The following is an 18,587-nucleotide window of genomic DNA, read 5'->3' as shown; positions in this document are numbered from 1 at the left end:
ATTTTATCGGGTCTATTGATATTTTTCAGGTTTTAGTTTGCTCGTTAATTTAAAATGCGTCAGCTAAAAGAAGAAGAGCTAAAAGCTGTGATGGAAAAACTGATGAAGTACATTGGGGAGAATGTGAGAAAGCTGATAGAGAACAGTGACCACCATAAACGCAGTTATAATTTCAGACTGCACAGAGACAGAGTGTTCTACGCCAGAGAGGATCTCTTAACCGCCTCCATCACCATCCCGCGCAAACATTTAGTGTCTGTCGGAACATGTATTGGCAAATTCACAAAAACAGGTAAGCCGATTTTAAAAAACCAGGTTTGATTTTCCAAATTTCAAGGCTTTGGATCCTATATGCCAAGATAATACTTTTATGTGGATGAAAGCTATTAATTCTCCGCAATTGTTTTGAGAAGGCAAGCTTTTTAGTGCAGAAATGAAGATATGGTATAAAATTTGCTCATTCTGCTCAAAGTGCTTTTAGACAGCAGTTGCGCAGCAAAGCAATCCACTACGTTAATTTTCAGCGTTCTGACACCCTCAAATTATAGCCATCCAAAGTCTTCTTCCAATCCATGTAAAACTTAATCAACTAAGTAAGTGAAAAATACGTGAACGGGGAACTAGAATTGGCACGTCCAGTAGTAAGGTGTCTTACTGGGCACGCAACGGGGGGAGACATTTGGGTGTTACTGTGTTCGCAACGGGGGGGGGGGGGGGACACGAAAAAATTTTTCGAAAAGTTGATAGTTTTTGGCGTTTTGGCAAGAGCGGTGGAAAACGCCAAAAACTATCGCCTTTTCGAAAAATTTTTTTGTGTCCCCCCCCCCCGTTGCGAACACAGTAACACCCAAATGTCCCCCCCCCCCGTTGCGTGCCCAGTAAGACACATTTTTGGCAAATTTCTGAATTTTTTGACGTTTTTTGGTAGGTTTGGTTTGTTTTATATGTTAGTCGGGAAAAAGCACTGCTGTTCCAGTGGTTGTCATTTTGTAATCAGCCCAGGTGAGCCTCATCAGTAAAAAAAATTTTTTGAAAAAAAATTGAAAAAAAAAATGAAAAATTCAAAGTGTTAAAATTGCATGAATTGTATTTTGCGCTGGGTTTCAGGTCTCAAAGACGATTTTTTGTTGACCTCATCTCAGCTGGTGGGCCTAATCATTGAAAAAAACTTTGAAAAATTTTGGGAAAATTCAAAAATTTTCAAGTATTAAAATTGTGTGAAACACAATTTGCGCTGGGTTGCAGGTGTTAATGTTAATTTTTTGTGGACATCATTTTACCTGGTACTAAGATTATATCAAATGTTTTATAACCAAAAACTGTCATCAATAGGTTGTTGACTGTTTGTAGTATTCTTTATGTCTGTTACTATCAGTCAGTACTCTCAAATACTCTTATAACCCTTTATTTGATGATGCATGAGAATAAAATATAGTAATAGGCAAGGAGGTGAGTGGTTGTTGCTATGCATGTGTTGTTGTTAGAACTCTCTGTGTCATCAATCTATTTTTAGAATATAATGTATACTATGACTAACTACTATAGTCACTGCCGAAGGTCATTATACACGAGTAGTTGTCGTATTCCATTGTGATTGGGAGACCGATCGACCGAGAGTGTCTATGATTTATTTTTGAATAAGTTTACATGTTCAACTGTCTGCATTGGGTGGTTTGTTATTACAGTTTAACACAGTACTTGTATAGCAATAGAGCAAAATTAAAAGAATTTGTTTGAGTTTCAGTTTGAGTTTGATTTGTAAACAAACTATGCCAGCGGTTGACGATTGTTCCTTCTTTGACTTTTCTCACGATATTACATGTACAGAAAAACGTTATGTAGTTGCTTGTGTGAAAACTTATGACTCTACTGGAACATATATAACGGTAAAACTTTTAAAAAAAGATAACTTCCGTGATCAAACCCAAGACAACAGAAACAATTGTAACAGTGATGGTTTCAAGTTCAACCAGAGAATAACACTATCTTTAGCCGAGTTTGAACAATTATCTCAAAGCTACAATTCACTCTGTGAAAAACTAAGGACCGGACAATCAGAACAACCTATCAAAAAAGAACACAATAAGATAACGGGAAGGAAACGACGTTATCAGTTTGCGTTCTCACCGGAGACGAATAGCTTTAATTCAACTCAGGTTGCTGGTCGATCAAAGAAGAAAGCGAAGAAAAGTTCTGAGAGCGACACACAGTATTGAAAATGGTTGAGGCAATGTTTGAACGAACACCTGAATTCTTTCGACAGTTTCGAAAAAAATTTCACTATTTTATCTGCAGAAGTGAGCCAATATTTGATACTAAAGAAATCAACAACAGTTTTGCTTACAGTTTGCATGAGAATAACAGCTTTTGTAGAATAAAAGAACAACACTATCATGTTATTGCAGCTTTGGATCAAGTAACAGAGGCTTTCAAAAAAAATTCTTCAAAACCCTATTCTATACCTTGCCTATACACATGTTTCAGACTTCTACTCCACAAAACACAATCTGTCAACATCACTTTTCACGGTGAAATTTTTGAGAAGTTGCAGCAAGCAGTCATTTACAATCACCAACATCAGCTAGATTTATATTGCTCCAAAAGAAAGCTTCCAAATATCTTTGAACTGGAGACTGTCAAAGAGAATGTTCAAGTTCAAACTGATTTCTTACCAACTTGTACTTTTAACCGATTTTTAAGTATTTATCAGAACAGTTCTTATGCAGAATTTTCAAAAATTATTGATATTATTATTAGTGGATATGGCTCCCTGAATGTTGATAAAGAGAATGTAAAATGTAACTTTCGATTTGAATTAAAAAATTAATCCTACTTGTTTTATTAAAAAATGAGTGATCTAGCATCAAGGGGAAAAAGTTACGAATTTATGAAAACAGTTGATGCTAAAAAATTTAAATTGATTGATTTGTCCTACATCATATGCTTAGCAAATCGTAGTAAATCATCATCATTCATGTAGTGTACAAACGGATAGCTATATGTGAAAATAATATGAGCAATATAAATACAAAAGAGTCCACACAGTTTGGAGTTTGGGCTCTGAATTGGCTGCAATCTGAGACACTGAACGACTTCTTCTTCGAAGTAGAACTGCAGCAGTCGAGTGTATACAAAATGGTAGCAATCCAGTGCTTGCCCAAGTGGATCAGCAAAGTACATTGTTTTTTTATAATTACAAATCGGTAGCCAATGACTACCCGATGATGTTGATATTGAGGCATTGACCACAGCAAAGCAATTTTCTGGCAGTCTTGGAAAATTGTCAGCTGCAAAAACTCCACAGAACTTGTGCTTCAGATGAAAACATTTATTTACTAGATAAGTTATCTCAAAATTATCCATCAACAGGATATGTAATAACCGAGTTTTTGGTTACTTTTCGTTCAGAGTTGACGTAAAAAGTTGAACTTCGTTCGCCTAGGAATAAAATTTCAACGTTGTCACCCAAAGGTGTTCCAAAAGTGAGCTCCACTGAAATTGAACAATTTGTTAATTCAGGATGAATAAAATCGTGTGAAGCCTCCTGTGTTGAAGTAAGGTCAAAGGCCAAAATAAAGTGATTTGGATAATCAGCTAGGGGAATGCCATGACCACCTTTATCAAGAAAATCTAAAGCTTCAAGCGTGTTGAAGTAGACTCGTTGATCTGAGGTTGTTGAAATTGGTGTTCCAACAACCGGTAGTCCATTTCGATAAATTACTATTTCATTCAAATTGAATTTCTGGTAATGGAAAGGATTCGTTCTGTTAGTTCCTAAATATGATTGATTGGTTGACATTGCTATAATCATTCTTCGAACTCTTTGGAGAAGATGTCTTCTTGACTCCAACTGCGGATGCCAGCAGTGGCAAGAAAAGTTCTGGGCAACACCTCCGTGTACCGATAGACAGCTGGTGTTTTTAGCAAAGTTTTTTCTATCGCAGACAACACATGATCAGCCACGGTCATTTTGCGCACGTACAGATTTGCTTCAACAATTTTTACTCTGTAATGTTTATTAGATTCGGATATGACGGTAAAATCGTTTGGAGACCTTCTGAAGGAGATGCGTAGTGTAACACCACTGAGAAGATGTTTGTCACAGGTCAATATATCACTGGCCGGTTTTCCAAGTAGAGAACATTCCAGAGAGTCAGCAACTAAAGCTTTTCGCGCAGCAACATCAGTAGCTCTGTTGTCAGCTCCATCAATTTTAGCCGGTTCGTCTTCATAATAATAGCCTTGACAAACTAACCATGTGCTCTTTGCTGTTCTTCCGGATGAGAATTCTGTTTCTATGAAAGCCTTGTGTGCGTAGTTGCCGTTTGTATTTGACAATTTAACGCCATTTGCCGAAACTGTACACTCTGAAAACAGAGAGTGTAATGCGTTATTGCTAAAATACGGCGAATCTGTGTTTGTGGCATCAGTACCAGTTCTCAAATCGGCGTCATTGGTTCTCGTGATTTTGCATTTTATTTCAAGTAGAAACTTTTGCAAATCAATAAAGTTGTTCCTGTCGCCAACAACTTCGAATTCCAGCATTGGACCATCCGGTGAGTATGATGGACCAACCTTTTGGGTAAAAGCATTGTCAAAGGTGATCAGGAGAGGCTGCTTTTCAAACAAGTCTAGAGTTGTGTGTGTTGCCTCTGCTGGCAATAAATTAGTATTCATTTTTCACTTTGGAAAAGAAATCTGACCGACTTCTCAGTAACGGTTGTTTTCTCTGAATGATTTTTCGGGATTTGACAGGACCGCTCTGTTTCTGTTTTTTATAAACATTTCCACCACGAACACCTCCAATTCGGGCTCTTGAGCCACCGACTTGTTTCTTTACCGTTTTCTGAACAGTTGACTTGAGTGCTTCTTTAGGACTCTTCTTTTTGGCTACAACGTCAACAATCTCTGGTGCCGCCTGTACAAACAGTTCTCTTCCAATCTTTTTAGCAACAGGCCACAAAAACTTTTTAGCTATCGGTATGGCCGCCCTACCAATTCCAGCCGCTAAAGCCCCGAACCCACTGCCTCGTTGACGATAGTGTCCTGCAAAGTATGGTGAAACTGATTGTTGTTGATAATAAGCTTCCATTTAATTAAATTTTTTAAAGTTTAAAGTAAGAATAACTTTTCCTGTTCCCGTAAATGGAACAAATTTGCCAGTTTCGGTTCTCAACTGAACTTCAATACACTGAAAATTGTTTGACAACAATTTCTTATATTCCAAATTGCTAAAAACTATTCTATGCGTAGGTTCAATTTCACAAAGGCTACCGTTTTTCAGGCGTTGTTTTGAATCAATGATACGAATCAGCGGAGCTTTTGTGTCTCCAATGTGTTGATACTCAATTATGTTGCTGTATACAAATATCAATTGTTTTCCTGCAAGCAGATCAAAAGGGTAATCAGCAACAAAAGCTTTTGCTTCTCCGTCACCCAGTGCCAAATTGTCAAAGGAATCTATCATTTTATAACCAATATGAGTACCTGACCCATCTTTGATTCCTTCAAAGCCCAGAATGCTTGGTATTTCTTCGTCAGGAAATGTAATTCCTTCATTTTTACCAAAAAACAAAACCAAAACGCCTGTGATTTTATTGTACTGATGACTGAATTTAGTTAGACCAGTAGCTGTCTTGATGGCTTTTATCAGGTGTTCCAAGTTCTCATAGCTTCCAGTATTGATCAAGACTGTCTCCCCTTTGTATGGTTTTGAAACAGCACCAGATGGAATACTTCTCTGATGGTTTTTGTTACCTTCAGAGGAATACTTTATGATTCGAGTGTTATTAACCTGGTTGATTCTGGATGGGAAGATAATTTCACTCAAAGCTACTCTCCAATCACCTTGCAGACTGATTTCTTCATTGAAAAAGTTTTTGAAGTTAGCCAAAGTGTTTTCTGGAAAAATGTCCATGGAAGCTGATGAAACTAAATGTATGGTAAACTCATGCATGCTTTGTGAACGCTTCGCTGTTGTCAGCAACTTTCACTAGTTCCAATTGATAGAACTTACCACTGATTGGATTCTGATTCGAATCAATTAGGCTGTATGTTGGAGGGTTTATCGTTGGAATATCGTAAACTTCAAACACTTCGTCGGTAAATGTTTGTTTGTAACCTTTTCGGAAGGGTAAATCAATTTTTGATATTCTAACAAAATCACCAATTCGAAATTTGGGTCGACTAACTAATTTCTCGGATGCACTTGCATTTAATGATAACAGATAAGGAACGTCTTTTTTGGTTACTTTGTTCGGAGCTATTTTTGTTACACGGTTGATGCGTGAGTTTATTGTTTGCACAAAATTTTTCAACTGAGAGATGTATGAATATGTCCATTTTTCTTCCAGATACTTGTAAATATTATTCTTTAAAGAGCGGATGTTCCTTTCTGCAAACGCAGACTTCTTTTCGCTGAAAGTTTGATAAATTGTAATGTTTCTCCTCTGGCAAAGTGTTTTGAAGTTTCCCTTAAACTCTGTTCCAGCATCCACCCAAACTTTTTTCGGCTGTTTATGCTTAATCATACGTTTGAAGGCTTCAGCTGTTGTTGTTGCATATTTTGATTTGAGTGGTTCGACACGTAGATAGCGTGAAAGACAGTCAACAGCAATCAATAAGTACCTAATACCTGCGTTTTGTTTTGACAGTTTGTCCACGTGTGCCAAGTCAAGAGACCAAATTTCATCAAGGTCATATGCAATAACTTTCAAACGTGCAAAACTTTTTCGAAAGCCCTTATATTTTGTGTGAGCATTCTTGGTCTCTAGAAACTGTTTCACTTTGCGAGGTTGTAATTTTGTGTTTTTTTGTAAATTTTCAACGCTTCCAAACGCAGCTGGCCCTTTTGTGTACATTGACTGCAGCAATTTTTCTTCACTCGTCGTAAGATTCCCATTGTTTTTCCTTCTGTGCACTTGGTTCGTACGGAGTTTCGAAACCTTCCTCTTCTTTTTCGTCACTACTGCTTTCGTCTTCGGTGATTAGTGCTCTGCTGGTCTGTTGCTGCTTCTGGTTGTCTTGTTTTGGGGGCTTTTGAAACCTTGAACGTTTTTGTTTCTGTGATTTATTGACGATTTTTTTTCTTTTTGTTGCGGTTTCTGGAGAACTTTTCCTGATCGAAGTTTTAGCATTGCTGTTAATTACTTGTTCTTCCTTTATTTGTAACACTTTTAATAATTCAAAATAATCAGGACTGTCAATTTTCTTTGTTGGTTGCTGTAAATTGTACAAGAAAGTGAATGCGTTTATGTCAGTTGGACTGTTGTCAATGAGTAACTTCTCGTCTTCACCAATGAGCACACGATTAGACTTTTTAATTAGATCTACAATATAATTACACTTTAGGTATTTTGAATGAGGCAAGAGAGATGACAATGTTTTTAGGACCTGATCTGCCCGTCTATTTGAATGTTTGAGCCGATTTTCATCATCATCAACACCAGAGTCTTGTTCCGACAGTTTGTCATTGAACTGTGCTTCAATGTGTTCCTTTGGTCGCATTCTATTTATAATAGAGAGCTGTGCTGATTTGTGTTTAACGTCAGGATTCTCTAAGACCCGGGTTTGGTATGGTTGAGTTTTCATATAAACTTTTTTGGGAATTAAAATAAATTCCTCAGCAGTTGTCATTTTCTTCTCTTTTATGATTGACTCAAATACTGGTAGCAAAAATGAATAATGAGCCGAACTAAATCAAAACCTGTTTTTGTGAGTAGTATGGCTCTTTTCTTTTCAACTGAAACGTTTTTACGAAGAATAGTCTTGATCACGTTTTCATATTGCTCCAAATCGTTAATCTGAACTTTTACATGTCCTCTGATTACGTTGTAAAAACATTCACACAGTACCAATACAATATTGTCGTCGTAAGTGCGGAGAAATTTCCTCAACTCAGAATCAGATAAAAGTACCATTCGCTTCAGTATAAAGAATTTTTTCTCGTTCATTTGATATGTGAGTAATATCGGCTTTGTCTGAAGGTATGTAGAAGACCGACGGTCCAGGCTCTGTAATGTTTGAACAAAATCGTAGACAGTCCGAAGTTTTTGGATCCAGGTCAAGCAATAAGTGTCCAAATGTTTCTCTTGTTGCTATTTCATAACAATTTTTTAAAAAATGAGTAAGATTCAGTTGCTTACCGAGAAACTCGACTTGCTGAACGTCACGTGGTGATTTGAACAAAATGATATGAGTTGTATTCAAATCTATTGTTCGTGACCATTTACTTTGCTGGTAAAGATTGTGTTTCACATAAATGACATTAATGTTCTTGTGTCGACCTGCGGTAGCCAGCTTGACAAACTCTTTGTCATTAAAAATTTCCTCACAAGAATCATCAAATATAAGCAAACAATTTTCAGTATTTTGCAAAAACTCCAAGTTTGTGAATTTTTTGAAAACAATGTTTGAATGCTGGTCAACTTGTGAGTATATTGGTTGCATTTCGTGGTAAAGAAAAATAACATTTTTAAACTTTGGATAAAAGGTGTTTCCTGTTAATATTCTGAAAATTAAATTCGTTTTACCACAACTCGACGGACCTACCACGGCCATAAAGATTCTGTCACTGGTAGGGATAATTTTGTTCATAATCGAGGATTTGGTAAGATATATCCAACTAAACTTGACAAAATCGAAATCCAAACTGATGTTTCCTCACAAGTTGGTTTAAGCAAAGTCAATTTCACAATGCAAAGAACTATTAGCATCAAAATTACAAACATTTGAACAAAAAACACAACTTCCGACCTTGGTAATGTTATCTGGTTACAAAATTTCCAAGTAGATTTTCCACTACTTTGCTTTTCGAAAAGAGTTTCTTGCACAACTTGATCAACTGTTACTTGTTCCATCACAAAAGAAAATGTGTATAAAATGAAAATTTATTGTACTTTTTAATGTTTTACATAGAACAGTTCATAACAACTATAATCACTCAAAAATTCATTCATGTGCACCATGAAACATGCGGGTAATCTTGTAGTTTTTTCATAGTACACAATTTTTTTGACTTTGTCCGTGTTCACGAGTTCCTGAATTTCTTCAGGCAGCATTTTGTCATTTTGATCTACTTCTTTACCAGTTGGATGTTTCGATATCAATAGAAGTTTCGGAGGCGAGACTTTGCGTTGAGAATCTGACATTTTGTTTTCTCCACTGAATGAAAGGCTCGATGTAAAAAACCAAGTGTGTAATCGAACGAATTTCCTCTGTCAATAACACCCTAACTTTTTTCTGACGAATTTGAGTACCACTTTTTATCGCTTCTCCTTTGCAAATTGAAAGGTTCAGTGTCCCCTCCTTCGTGATCAAGGCGCAAATAGTCGAATTCGCTGACAAGGGTGCTTCCACTTTCGTCAATTCCTCTCTCATTTGTCAACCAGTCAAAATAGAAACAAGCTTTTTCCCGTGCACAATGATTGTTGAAGATACCACGTTGTGTTGAGCTATGATTCCCACAGTTAACTGTAAAAAAACTGTAAGATATTTTAGGACACTTCAGAGTATTTAAATCGATTACTGGACAATCGAGCAACTCCGATAAAAGTTGAGACTTTTCAAAACCTTTAGCGTAGTAAACCGCTCTTGGGTTTCTTAAGCGAACGCTTTGGACAATTTGTGTTAGATAAATGTAGGGATAGTTTTCAGAGTTCCAATCTAAGCCATGTAAGTTTTTAGATAACCAACTGATTGTAGTTTTCTGCGGATTTGTCAAATCGGAAAATTTTGATGTTGGTGAAAACAAAACACAATCGTTGTAATCTTCAGTACATATACCAAACTCTTTAACAATAAATTTTTCTTTCCTGTGACGGAAACCTTCAAGGTCTCACACAACTGTTTTACTGCTTAACATTCCAACAAGTGATAAATTTTTGAGTGGAAAACTTTAATATACAAACAAAAAAGAATTCCTGTCAGATGTCCAGTGAAACAACTATTAAGCTTCCAGGGAAGCATGTACGAGTAGCCGGGTCCTTCAGTGTAGAGCTCCTGGATGAAACCACCAGCGTCATGCAAAATTGCGTGTAATCGTAGAATTTTGGAGTTGTTTAGGTATGAATCTAAAGAAGAGTTATCTATTCCAATAAGTCCTCCGTAAGGTCGAAGTTTCAAAGCATTATCATAATCAAAGTTTTCCTTTTGACTAAAGTATTCACTTGCTGCTAAGAAATAGTTCAGTCTTACTGAATTGTTTGGGTATGTTGTGGCTAATAACAAATACTTCTCATGAATGTTTTTCAAACAATATCTACAAACTATTGGTTTATCAAGACGCATTCCGAGTTAGATTGAAGTCGACTGAATCTGAAAAAAATAGACACTTTTGATTTTCTCTATGAAAAAATTAAATCAATCTAATTCATAGAGGAACAGATTACAAAACTAATTGTCTGCTGCAGTTGAAAGCGTTAAAAGTAATTAAAACATTTTTCATGTTTGTCCTCGTTCATTCGTAAAACAGTGACATTTTTATACAAACTCTCTTTCATTAGAAAGTCAAACACAACAAAAAAGAATTTGTCTATTATTTCTGTTTTATAGCACCAGTTTGAACATAAGGTATTGTAAATAAAATAACAACCCACTTAAAATGTTCTATATTGATTCTTAAAATAGCTTTCCGGAAAGATAAGAACTGGCTGGGATTACACGGATACTTTCTAATCTGTCTTTATTTTAGATAAGCTGAGTACATGTAGCATAAAAACAGCAGACACTAAAGAAAATATCTTCTCGTCCATATAATTAAATGTTTGTAGAACACAAACACTTCTATTTACGGTAGCAGACCACCCACAAAATGAGTTTTCAGTTCTTCGCTTAAACAAGATTCTTTAGATTCAATACTTTATAAGTAAAATATTTATATTCTGTCTCAATCGTTGGAAATTGTATTGATATAGGTTTAAGCTTTGATAATTCTTGTTGATAACAACTAATCAGATTACTTCAACAGTAATTAACTCATTATATTTACCATATTCTTCTTAGATTTTTCTAACAGTCTTTTTTTTGGTATATTTTACAGTCTTCATCAATTTATTCAAGGCCACTTATACGATTGTAAACAGACGAAGATATCACTGAAATCTTAAAATGTTTCCCATTGCAATTATACTAAAAGAAAAATATTCTTCCAGCAGTCGAACAATTGCATACGAGACTTTAAAAAAAGAAAATATTGTTATTGTTCAGCAAGAGTATCAAGGCAAAGACTGGAAAACTGTGAAACACATGGCATTACCTGTTGTTACTTTCGATTTCATTCAGTCTTTTAGATGTGAAAAAGCGTCATTTAAGGGAGCTCAATATACTCTGGAATTCGTTGCGGGCTGTACTCGTGAGTTTATATTTGAGTCAAACGTTCTGGGAGATGATATTAGAAGAATTCTCTATGATTACGATGTTCAAGAAGTACCTATCTACGAAAATCAGGAAGAATATTGGCAGGATTTGGAGCTCATTGAAAACTTTTGGAAAATTCCAGCTATTACTGAAACTCCAGATTCAACAACCAAGAACTTAGAAAACTCGATAACATCTACAACAATTTCAACAAGTTTAATCAAAACACCCGAATGTAGTAGGCTCGTTGCAACCAACAGTCTTGAAACGCCGCCTGTCAGTTCTTGTCTTGCTCCAAAAAAACGTAAACTCTAAACTAGTCTCCTAAAACCTCAAACAGTTATAATCTTTTGAATTGCATTTGCTCAACCTTGATAAACTACTAACAATACAATAAAACATTGTTCGTTGTTTTGTTGATGTTTTAATTGTTTGTTCGTCTCTAGTGTTCTCTCATTTGATGGCTAAAAGTATGTTCTGAAAAAAAAACACTTTCATAATGACAAATTCAATATGTTTTCATGGCAGGACTCTTGGAAGTTTGCTAGTACAATATGTTTTCCCGGAAGTTTTTATCCAATTAAATTTAAATCTGTTAGTTCAAGCGCAAGACATAAGCAGATTATTTACTTCTTTAATGTCTATTTTTTTAAGTATAAAAACAAGTGTTTACACTGACAGCTACAAAACGTCTTTCTGTACCGCTACTGTCATGAGAAAAAATAAAAAAGAAGGAACAATCGTCAACCGCTGGCATAGTTTGTTTACAAATCAAACTCAAACTCAAACTGAAACTCAAACAAATTCTTATAAGTTTGCTCTATTGCTATACAAGTACTGTGTTAAACTGTAATAACAAAACCACCCAATGCAGACAGTTGAACTTATTCAAAAATGTAAACTTATTCAAAAATAAATCATAGACACTCTCGGTCGATCGGTCTCCCAATCACAATGGAATACGACAACTACTCGTGTATAATGACCTTCGGCAGTGACTATAGTAGTTAGTCATAGTATACATTATATTCTAAAAATAGATTGATGACACAGAGAGTTCTAACAACAACACATGCATAGCAACAACCACTCACCTCCTTGCCTATTACTATATTTTATTCTCATGCATCATCAAATAAAGGGTTATAAGAGTATTTGAGAGTACTGACTGATAGTAACAGACATAAAGAATACTACAAACAGTCAACAATCTATTGATGACAGTTTTTGGTTATAAAACATTTGATATAATCTTAGTACCAGGTAAAATGATGTCCACAAAAAATTAACATTAACACCTGCAACCCAGCGCAAATTGTGTTTCACACAATTTTAATACTTGAAAATTTTTGAATTTTCCCAAAATTTTTCAAAGTTTTTTTCAATGATTAGGCCCACCAGCTGAGATGAGGTCAACAAAAAATCGTCTTTGAGACCTGAAACCCAGGGCAAAATACAATTCATGCAATTTTAACACTTTGAATTTTTCATTTTTTTTTCAATTTTTTTTCAAAAAGTTTTTTTTACTGATGAGGCTCACCTGGGCTGATTACAAAATGACAACCACTGGAACAGCAGTGCTTTTTCCCGACTAACATATAAAACAAACCAAACCTACCAAAAAACGTCAAAAAATTCAGAAATTTGCCAAAAATGTGTCTTACTGGGCACGCAACGGGGGGGGGGGGGACATTTGGGTGTTACTGTGTTCGCAACGGGGGGGGGGACACGAAAAAATTTTTCGAAAAGGCGATAGTTTTTGGCGTTTTCCACCGCTCTTGCCAAAACGCCAAAAACTATCAACTTTTCGAAAAAATTTTTCGTGTCCCCCCCCGTTGCGAACACAGTAACACCCAAATGTCCCCCCCCGTTGCGTGCCCAGTAAGACACCTTACTACTACGTCCTGCTACTCATTATTGTCAAGGAAAATTGAAGTTCGTGTAATTTGATTGTTTTGTGACAGTTCTCAGCTTCCGATTATTCCCATGCTCTTATTTAGCTCCATAAGAGATGTTATTCAACAACGACAATTTAATGCTACAACTTGGCAGTACTTGATGCTTGATCAGCATGTTTTTTTTTATTCTAGGGAAGTTCAAACTCCTCATCACAGCATTGCCTCTCATTGCAGACTACGCACAATACAAAGTGTGGCTGAAGCCTAGCTCAGAACAGTCTTTTCTTTACGGCAACCACGTCACAAAAGCAGGACTTGGCAGGTAAGATTTTCCTAAAGGTTTGCTCGGAAATTGTTAAGTAAAAGAATCTTAACTAGTCAATAGAATCAAGGCTAGTATTCGAGCAATAGCCGGCTTTTACTGGAGTAGTAAAAGTAGTCTATGGAGTAGTAAAAGTAGTCTATTATCTTAAAGTAGTCTATTATGAAGTATGAGAAGCCATAGAATGATGGCAGGTAGAGATGACAGGTAATTGCCGTGGAAAATTAAACTGTCATTGCCATTATTACCTACAGCAATTTGGTGAACTCCTGCCTCGCACATTGCATCGGGTGGTAGTTGCAACAAATTGCACTTTCTCGACCTGATCTCAATATCTAAGGAGCTTAATTCGTCCGTTTTTTGTTCTGTTTGACTTGGTATACGTGGTTTAGATTCGTCCGCACCACAATATACCATAGCTTTCAAATATCAAAAAAAAATCATTGCAAATATTTTTTTTACTAAGTGCTTGCCTGGTGATCTCTTACGAGTTATTTTTTAGAATAAGTGAGAATACACCAGCGTATGCCGGAGTTGTTGTCTACTCTATGTCAGATGTGCCTCTTGGATTTGGAGTGGCTGCCAGGTCCACAGCAGAGTGCAGGAGAGCCCAGCCCATCACCAATGTTTTACTACATCAGAGTGATGTTGGAGAGTACATTAGATCGGAATCAGACTTGCTCTCTTGATATAATTACCACCTTTTTGCGTAATATCTCGTTGAATTGTCAAATTGTGTTTGTTTGGAATTTACGATCAGAATTAAAAATTGAGTTTTCACATTTAAGGCCATCTCTTTTTGATGAAATATAGGTATCGTGCAGACCTTTGCTTTGCGTCTTTTTTTGAGCAATCAAAATACTAATTTTTTCTCGAAAGAAATTGAAGCTATTATTACAACAATTTGTGTCTTTTTTATCGAAGCATATTGCGGACCAGTTTAGTATTTTCAAGTAAGGTTTTGGCCCCTGACTTCTTCAGTTTCGAGATATCTGTAGGAGGTCGGAGTTCGAATCCTATCTTTGGCTGATCTTTTTGGACCTATGAAGAAAAATTTATCTATGATAGAGCCCCTGAATTAAGTTGCGCCACCTGTCATTCGAGAGCATGTTTTTTGATGAGCTGAACTCTGACCTGTATATTTTCGATCAATGACTTAAAATGTTGTGCATTAACACTAAGAGAACGTAAAGTTTGTTTCTGATGCAAAGGTACCACCTATTACCTGGTTATATTCAAGATGTTGGTCATTTGATTTTTTTAATCTCTTTCCAGTGTCCTGTGTACCCATCGATACCCCCTTCCTACCCCCTGCATATATGCAAATTGTTTGCTTGTCTAATTGTTCTTGAATGTTCCTCCGCTTGCTTGAGTGATTTGGCTTTCGTCTTGGTGAACTTTTTTTCGATGATTTTGAGCTTTCGATATAGGATAGTCAGGTAAAGTTGTGCGTCAAACAGTTACCTTAGAATTCGTCAGCTGGATTTAATTTTGTAGGTGCTAAGTGTGCTGTTAGCATTTTTTGTTTATAACATTTTGGGACCCGTTAGTCTTCTTGAAAACTAGCCTGTGGTTTAATAAATTTAGCAGCACAAAATTGTTTCGAGAACAAGTAAATATAATTTTGCGCCGATTCCTGGGCAATATGTTGGCTACTTTTTTTGTTTTTTATTTCATGTTTGGTTGTTTTTGTTTTTCCTTGGAAACATTTTTGGTCATTTTGCTCTCATTGAAAGGTCTCCTTTGGTGTATTTTTGAGTGAAAATCTTCGGTTGTTATTGAAGACTCTACAAGGTATTCTTTTGCTTCTTTTTTTCAAAAATTTATATCGCTGTAGAATCTCGCATTTGTAAATGTATTCAGCTGGTCAGTGTTATTAGCTTCGCAAATGAAATTTCGTAATTTATTTTTTTAATTATGTTTATATATATATTTTTAGGTTGATGCCAAAAAAACACTTTTGATCATGCATGATTAACCTTGTTTAATTGCTCCTGAATGAGATGCAATTATTGTGAGCTTGTGTGTCTTTTTATGCAACATTATTGCTTGACATTAAATTGCTCTCGTTCATTATTGGTGCTGAACTTCATTGCTGCCAGTTTACTATTAAAAGGAAATGAAAAGTGAGCAGAAATTTTTTCTTCCTTGTTTTAAGTTAAATTATTGGAGCCCTCCAGTTACGCTATTATCCACGGCCACTCACACTCCATTAGCAAAATTTCCCATCTGTTTTTGGAAATCAGAAACCAGAAGACAGCCTGGAGAATGGACTCGCGCAAGAGAATTGATTAGTTGCTCTTGAATGAGATGCAGTTATTGTTAACGCGTGTCTTTTTTAATGCAAATTTTTTGCGTGACCGTTTTCCATTTTTCTTCTGGAATATTTGTTGACTTTTCAAGTGACTTTTTCACGCATTTCTTGATTTTTGATTGATTTCAATTCCTCTCACTCTGAAATAAAGTTATTGTTCAAGTAAAACCGGTTGTTCGAGAAGCGATGAGAAGTCCCTGATAGCCGAGTCGGGGTTCGGACGCGGGAGGTCGGGGTTCGAACCCTACTTTTTTATGATGTTCTTGCGCCCATAAAGAAAAATTTACGCCCAGTCTGTCATGGGAGAGTAATTTTTCCGACGTTTGTCGGTTTATGTTCTTTCTAATTTTTGGTCGAAAATGCAATCGAAGGTGACTTTGTGAATTAAAGTTGTAGAATAACAGCAGTCTTAAAAATCGTTAATACTTCCACATGCTCGATTTCCTTTTTGATTCTATATCCAGGTCTTCGGAGTGTATTTTGTAGCTATTTGCTAGCACTCTGCTGGGTGCGTTTGAAATTTTGTCTGTTCTGTTTTGCTTTTTAAAATCGATTTCATTCTCCTCTTTTTCATTTGTTCTAATGTCTGCATGGCTTTCCCAAAATAAATGGTTGGCTTTTTTAATTGCTCTCAAACAAAGTTTTTAGAAAGTGTATTAGTCTTGTGGTCTTTTTATGTAATTTTTCTTTTTCCGGATCTTTGGTCTGGATCATTTGACTTTTCGTTCTCAGAAACGGTATAAACAGGTAACGCCAGGAGGGCATCAAGTTATCTTTGAGCCTTACGACTTACAAGTCTCTAAGAATGAGATTCACTAAAACTGTTTTCGGGGGTGACAGTTTCATGGTGTGAAGGGCGGTTCTTAATCTTAACAGGTTTGCAAGTTCCTATATATCTTCCTAATTTGCAATTAGTTGTTCGAGAGCCTTTCTTGCAAATAATTATCTATTAGGCTTCAATTTCTATCTTATTGACAGATTGTAGAAATTAGATGCTGTAAGCGTGGAGAAGGCGCTTAAGTGGACAACAGTGAGTCAATTTTATCATTTCCTTAAGCTGGCAGATCATTAAGTAGTTCATCATTAAGTAGTTACCACCTTTGATTAACTAAACTCTTCATTGAATTTGATTTTGGCTCACACTAAACACCCCAGAATGATCTTATTAGATGTTATTCAGTAATTTTTGCTCCATTGAAATAGATATAATGATATTATTGCATCAATACTTTCAGAAAAACAGTGATGGTAGAGCCGGTTGCCTGCTGCGTCAGCTTGGTTGATGAAAACGAACGACTCTTGCAAAAAATAAATAAACTCAAATGTAAACTGAAGCTATCTGAGAAACGTATACTCGAACTTCAGTCAGGCGCAAATTTAGAGGCACAAGTTCATAATCAAAATCATCCCGAGATTGCAAATGATGAAACGAGCCTAAAATATGCACAGGAAAATTTCCAAGCTACGAAAGCCAAATTATTAGCCATGCAAAATAACACTACTAGGTTACTACACGCAGAGCAAAACAAATGCAGAGATCTTCAAACAAACATATCTGAGCTTGAATCTTCAAATAGAGAACTATTAGCCAAGTTAGATAATGAAAAACAGAAAGTTTTCACACTCGAACGCCAAATTTCTCGGTTAGAAAACGAAGCTGGTGGGAAAGTTGCGAAAGAGTCTAAATTGACAGAACTAAAACTGAAATTTGAAACTCTTACAGAAGAAAATGAAAGGCTAAGGCGCGAACTGAGTTGTTTCGACCAAGAGTTCTTTGAGGAATTGGAGGACATGAAATACGAATTAAAACGGTCAAAGGAGCTGAACAAAGAGTACGAGAGTGTGATCAAAAAGCTGTGTGAAAAGTACAAACTTCCCCTTATCAAGATCACCTGAAGTGACTTGTTTTCGTTTGTTTAATAACTTTCAAGTTTTAATCTTAGTGTTGAATTCAAGTGTTTTAATCTTAGCCTTTGAAAGAGATTTAATTTAGTGATCTTCGGTTTGATTTATCTGGTGTTTATCAACATTCTGTGTAGATTTTAAAATTTGTTTTCTTTGATTCTCTTTAAGGTCATGTAAAATGCAGCAAATCAATGTTTAACCAATAGAATATATAACTTGAAATTTCATGGACTGATAAGCATAATTAGATTAGGCCTATTAACCTATAGAATATACAGACGATGGAGAGTCTGTTCATTTTAGAGTCCAAAATCTAAAGTTGACGTAGTGCTTTTAGTACATAAATTAGATTCAAATCATTTTGTGAATTTTGTTTGAAATTTGTTTTGAAATTCAACAGGAACTCGGATTATTCGTTTCGGCGACTCCTTGAGGATTCTACTGCCGGAGAGATTCTTGAGGAGCTCCAAAGATTTTCGCAAGTTTCATTTCGCATTTCTTCGCCAGAAATGTTTGCAATCTGGCTTTAAAGATGTATTCGATCTGCTTTAATAAAAAAGAAACAAGGAGTGTATTTCGTGATCGCTCGTAGCCTCGTAACGCTCAACCCATTGTTTGTAAATATTTCGTCAAAATTAGAGAGGTAAAGACTACGTATTCTTTTATTTGACTCAAATTGTATTTGATAGCAGTCTTGCCAGAAGTTTAATACAAAGAGTGCTGAATGAGCAGTAGCATATATTGAGTATTGTTGGAAGAAAGTTATTAGTCAAAAGGCTATGGTTAATCGACA

At 35.9% G+C, this 18,587-nt stretch overlaps 2 protein-coding genes across 2 annotated transcripts in view; both read left to right on the top strand.

Moving 5' to 3' along the window:
* Positions 1-14,344, top strand: part of LOC142336365 (galactose mutarotase-like) — a 34,470-nt gene extending 20,126 nt beyond the window's left edge. Inside the window, exons 5-7 of the mRNA XM_075385143.1 lie at positions 177-292; positions 13,446-13,575; positions 14,078-14,344. Coding sequence (XP_075241258.1) covers positions 177-292; positions 13,446-13,575; positions 14,078-14,264 — 433 coding nt within the window. The 3' untranslated portion in view covers positions 14,265-14,344. The remainder of the gene's footprint in view (positions 1-176; positions 293-13,445; positions 13,576-14,077) is intronic.
* A 2,749-nt stretch (positions 14,345-17,093) lies between these two features.
* LOC142337211 (uncharacterized) lies at positions 17,094-17,951 on the top strand. The gene has a single exon (XM_075386343.1). The coding sequence runs from the start codon at positions 17,135-17,137 to the stop codon at positions 17,783-17,785; it is 651 nt and encodes a 216-aa protein (XP_075242458.1). The 5' UTR covers positions 17,094-17,134; the 3' UTR covers positions 17,786-17,951.
* Positions 17,952-18,587: the final 636 nt, after the last annotated feature.

Source organism: Convolutriloba macropyga, chromosome 3 (assembly GCF_964194025.1).
Source record: "Convolutriloba macropyga chromosome 3, txConMacr16.3, whole genome shotgun sequence".
NCBI classification, from domain to species: Eukaryota; Metazoa; Xenacoelomorpha; order Acoela; family Convolutidae; genus Convolutriloba; species Convolutriloba macropyga.
Note: the sequence above shows the minus strand (reverse complement) of the source record. Positions and strands in the feature narration are given on the sequence as shown.